Raw genomic sequence first — 4,510 nt, forward strand, 5'->3', positions numbered from 1 at the left:
GAATACACGAGGGATGAACATTTGGCGTTGGAGGTAGCCCGGGAAAGCTGCCCTGATTCAGCTTCACTGATTTACATGTGCGTTTATAACTATTTTATCGAAGACATAAACGGCAAAGCCTCTTCCCAAACGCTCCCCTCTCCTCAAAATTCCTGATGTCAGATTCAGACTCCCGGCGCTCGCAGCCCTGGGGATAGGCTTCGCATCTGCACCTGGAAAGGGGATTTTTAGGCGTTTTACCAGCAGAAAATTAAACAACAACCCTGTTTAAGACGCGGGGATTTACATCTTCTAAGCGACTGAAAAAGACTAAATTTTCCCGCACCACTGACCGTATCTTCCTTGTTATGCGTGTGGGTCCGATTGTGTTTTTTACCCCGGACGAGAAAGATTTGCCGGATTTGCCCCGTATAAATCCCGGGTGTCGGGATCGTTACAAATACGGGAAGCTTTTTCTCATCAAAAAGATGCGTTTTCCCTTAAGCTCCCCCGAAGAACGAAGGAGAAAATCAACTTTTATTCAGGAAATCGCGCTCTGGACTGCCAGCCCGCTCCTCCTGCAGTACGAGCGAACACGCCGGTGTTGTTTGTTTGTTTAATTTTGGGCAATTCCTTATCCAAAGCTCATTAACTGCGATCTCAGCCCTGGCTGTTATGAGACGGGCGGCGAAATTACACATAAATAACAGGAGTTTAAGCGAATTTCACCCTTCGCGTTCCCGTCGGGGCAACCGCAGCGATGCTAATCTCCCCCTAGACCTCAACTTCAGGGCCGGTTTTGGGGCAGAAGGGATCAGGGACGAGCCGTGGGAAAAGGGGACCGGATCTCTGAGCACCGGGACAGTGCGGAGAGACCCCCGGGACGGGATGGGACCGAGGGGAGACACACACACACGGTACAGCCGGGGCGGGGGGTCGGCCTCGGGGATGCTGCCCCCGCGCAGCCGGGAGCCAAATCCCTGGCGCCTCCCGCAGCTCCCCCCGCCGGTCCCTCCCCCATCGCCGCTTTTGGGGCCCGGCCTTGCCCCCCTCCGCCTCCTTCCCCGGCGCGGAGCCGCGTTACTGGCTGCTCCCGGCGCGCCGCCGCCGCCCGCCCAGCCCCAGCCCCGGCTGCGGGCGGGGAGACCGGGCGCACGGCAGCGCCTATAAGGGCACCGCGCTGCAGCCCCCCGGGAGTTTTTGGTCTGGGGCCACCGGGGCCGCCGGCGGCGGGGGGGTATCAACGGGAAAGGACCGATCCGGGGTGGGGAGCGCCGGCCGCCCTGCATGGCCAGGGATTATGAGCGCCGGTGAGTTGCAGCAAGCGCAGCCCAGAGCCTCGGCGCCGGCGGCCGCCCCAGCGCCCCCTCAGCCCCGCAGCGCCCAGGAAGCCCCCGACATGGCGGTTTATTGCAGCGAGAACTTCAGCGTCTACCCCCAGCCCAGCCTCCATCCGCCCGGTGCTGCAGCAGCCGCCGCCGCGGCCGCCGCCGCCGCTGCCGCCGCCGCAGCCTCCTCGGGGCAGCGGGCGGGCGGGTACGCGCTGGGGGACTACGGGGCGCCCGCAAACGCCGGCTACCTGTGGGGCATGAACAGCCCCGCGCCCTACCTGCAGGGCCCGCCCGGTTCCGCCGCCGCCGCCGCCAGTCCCTTCCTGCCGCCGGCCTCGTACGGCTGCTCCCGGGGCGGGCAGTTGGTGGGGTCCCCCCCGGCGCCAGGGTCGCCGTCGGCGGGCGGCGCGGAGCTGAGCTGGCTGAGCCTGGCCAGCCAGGAGGAGCTGCTGAAGCTGGTGCGGCCGCCTTACTCGTACTCGGCGCTGATCGCCATGGCCATCCAGAGCGCGCCGGAGAGGAAGCTCACCCTCAGCCACATCTACCAGTACGTGGCCGAGAACTTCCCCTTCTACAAGCGCAGCAAAGCGGGATGGCAGAACAGCATCCGCCACAACCTCAGCCTCAACGACTGCTTCCGCAAGGTGCCCCGCGATGAGGATGACCCCGGTGAGGCCGCCGAGCCGGGTGGGAGGGTGGGCTTGGGGGGATTCGGGGAGCGGCAGTCGCAGACCGGCATCACCGTGAGGGGAGAGGGCGGCAGCGGCCCCTTGTCCGACGGGTCCCGTGTCCCCTCCAGCCGGGTGCAGTGAGGAGACTGTCCCCATTGGGGCTGGACCTATGAGGACACCGGGTTCCCTGTCCCATCGGGCCGGGTACGGTGAGCAAAGCCGCTTCTCTCCGCCCTGGTCTGTCCCGGCGCCGGCCCCCGTCGAGGGGCGGTTGGCCCCAGCTCTCACCCCCTCCCCGGGAGCGCCGGTTGTGCAAGGGCCGGCTCCTTTGGCCGTGATTCACGGCTCCGCTCCCTGCCGGCCCCGGGGCACAGCGGAGGCGCGCCCGGACAGCGCTGGCCTGGCCCGGCAGGGAGGGGACATTGCAGGGTCACTGCTCTGGTCAAGCCCGGGCATGGCACAGAGGCGTCCTGGGGACAGGCAGCTAAAGCCACCACAGCCCCCCTATAGTAACTCCGGGTGTGGGACAGCTTGTCTGCATCCCCTACAGCCCAGTGCTTTTGTCCCCTCAGTGTACCTGGATGTGCCAGCCCCATGTTCCATCAGCTCTTCTGAGAAGAGCGGTGGCAGGGGCACCACCTTGTCATCCACTGGTGACACAGCTGCAGGTGTCCTTGCTTGCTGTGAGGCAGTCAGAGCATGGGAAGCCCTGCTTCATATTCTCTTTGGCCAAGTCTAAGGTAGGGGTACAGATCCTCCAGGGAGGTTTATGCTCTGTGATGAGGATTTTCTCCTCCATGTGGCCTTAAGGTTCACTTGGGCATCAGAGGAGTGGAGGTGATGGTGTCCTGGAGCCTTTGGGTTTGGGGTTTGGATCCTTTGGACAACAGACAGAGCAGGAACTGGTGTAGGAGTTCTGTGCTGATGGGGCAAGACATGGGTGTTGTTTATCTGTCTGCAATGTCACTGTCACAGAGGCTGACTTTCTCTCCTGTTCCTCCTATTTTCCACCAGGGAAAGGAAACTACTGGACTTTAGACCCCAACTGCGAGAAAATGTTTGACAACGGGAACTTCCGCCGCAAGCGCAAGCGGCGCTCCGAGCCCAATGCCCCTGCGACCGCATCCGCAGCCTCCTCTCTGGGGGGCCTGAAGGCTGAGGAAGAGCGACCCATCCCCAGCGCAGGCAAACCATGCGGAAACAGCCCCCCCCCCGAGCTGGACCCCTCGCCTTCTGCCAGGGACCATCCCAAAAGCTCCTCTCCCTCCAGTATCATTTCATCCACCCCAAGCTGCCTCAGCACCTTCTTCAGCGGCATGAGCTCCCTGAGCAGCGGAGGCAGCCGGCTGACAGGGGCTCTGGGCAGTGACCTCCATCACAGGAACTTCTCTGCTGGACAGCTGAGCAGTGGCACTTTCACCCCTTCCAGCAGCTCTTCTCAAGAGGTGCCTTCACCAGACCAGCTACAGCGGGTTGCGGGACCTTCCCCTGCCTACTACAGCTCCTTCCATCCCAGCAGCAGCAGCCAGGGAGCCCAGTACAACCACTACTACAACTTCACCGTTAACAGCCTCATCTACACCCGGGATGGAACGGAGGTGTAGGATGCTGGAGCGGGCGCTGCAAAGGGAATGGGAGTTGCAGGTGTGTGGCAGCACAGAGGACCGTATGCTTTTGCAAACAGCATTTCAATGTGGACGCTTCCCAGGAGTTCTTCCAGGAAGACAGATCTCACCTTTCAAGATAAGGACACCCCTTAAACACCAGCAGAAGGCAGATGCAAAGTCTTTTTCCCCATCCTGGGAAACATTAGGTGGTTTAGATGGCTTATCGTCGAAATTCTGCAGGTGAAAGCAAACTGAATTGATGTTTTCAGAGGTTTCTAATCCTGAATGTAGAATAAGAAGTTTAAGAACTATAACCATAAAACGATATCAGCAAGAGCCAAGTGACACCCAGCCTTAGAAGAGAACAGGAGAAAGAAAAATGAAGAGATTTCTTATGAAGTGCCTTGTACAATGTGTTAAAAAACTCTTCTGCCAGCAGTTGCCTCTGTAAGCCCTTGCTCTGTGCCCTGATCCTGCAATATGCAATGCACAAGGGGGAAACATCCACCCCAAACTTCGGAGGTTCGCTCTGGTCTTCCTGTGCGTGGCATATTGTACAGCCAGGGCTGTGTCTTGTCATGCTTTTCCCTGAGCTTAGTACCAAAGATAACTCTAGCCATGCAGCTTTAGCACGAGGATAAACACTGGGGTATTTTTATACAGATTTGTACGTAATGTAACTCTTCTGTACATATGTTTCTATGTGGTTTTATATTTGTAAATTATGCTCCGGAGCTGTACTTATTTATAACGTGTTTTACACTTTGTTAAAGTTTATTTTACTTTGTTTCCCCCCCTTTCTTTTTACATTGTTGTTTTATTTGTTTTGGATTGTTTTGGTCGGTTTCGTTCGTTAGTGTATTAATGAAACTTTTCAGGCTGAACAAGCTGTTTGGGAATAAAACGTTAACAGTTGTTAGGG

At 58.6% G+C, this 4,510-nt stretch overlaps 1 protein-coding gene across 1 annotated transcript; it reads left to right on the top strand.

Moving 5' to 3' along the window:
• Window positions 1-1,279: 1,279 nt before the first annotated feature.
• On the top strand, window positions 1,280-3,613 carry FOXI3 (forkhead box I3). Its single transcript, XM_030492509.1, has 2 exons — window positions 1,280-1,979; window positions 2,996-3,613. Exons 1-2 carry the CDS (start codon window positions 1,280-1,282, stop codon window positions 3,583-3,585), a joined length of 1,290 nt encoding a protein of 429 aa, XP_030348369.1. The 3' UTR covers window positions 3,586-3,613.
• Window positions 3,614-4,510: the final 897 nt, after the last annotated feature.

The sequence above is a fragment of the Strigops habroptila genome, chromosome 7, assembly GCF_004027225.2.
Source record: "Strigops habroptila isolate Jane chromosome 7, bStrHab1.2.pri, whole genome shotgun sequence".
NCBI classification, from domain to species: domain Eukaryota; kingdom Metazoa; phylum Chordata; class Aves; order Psittaciformes; family Psittacidae; genus Strigops; species Strigops habroptila.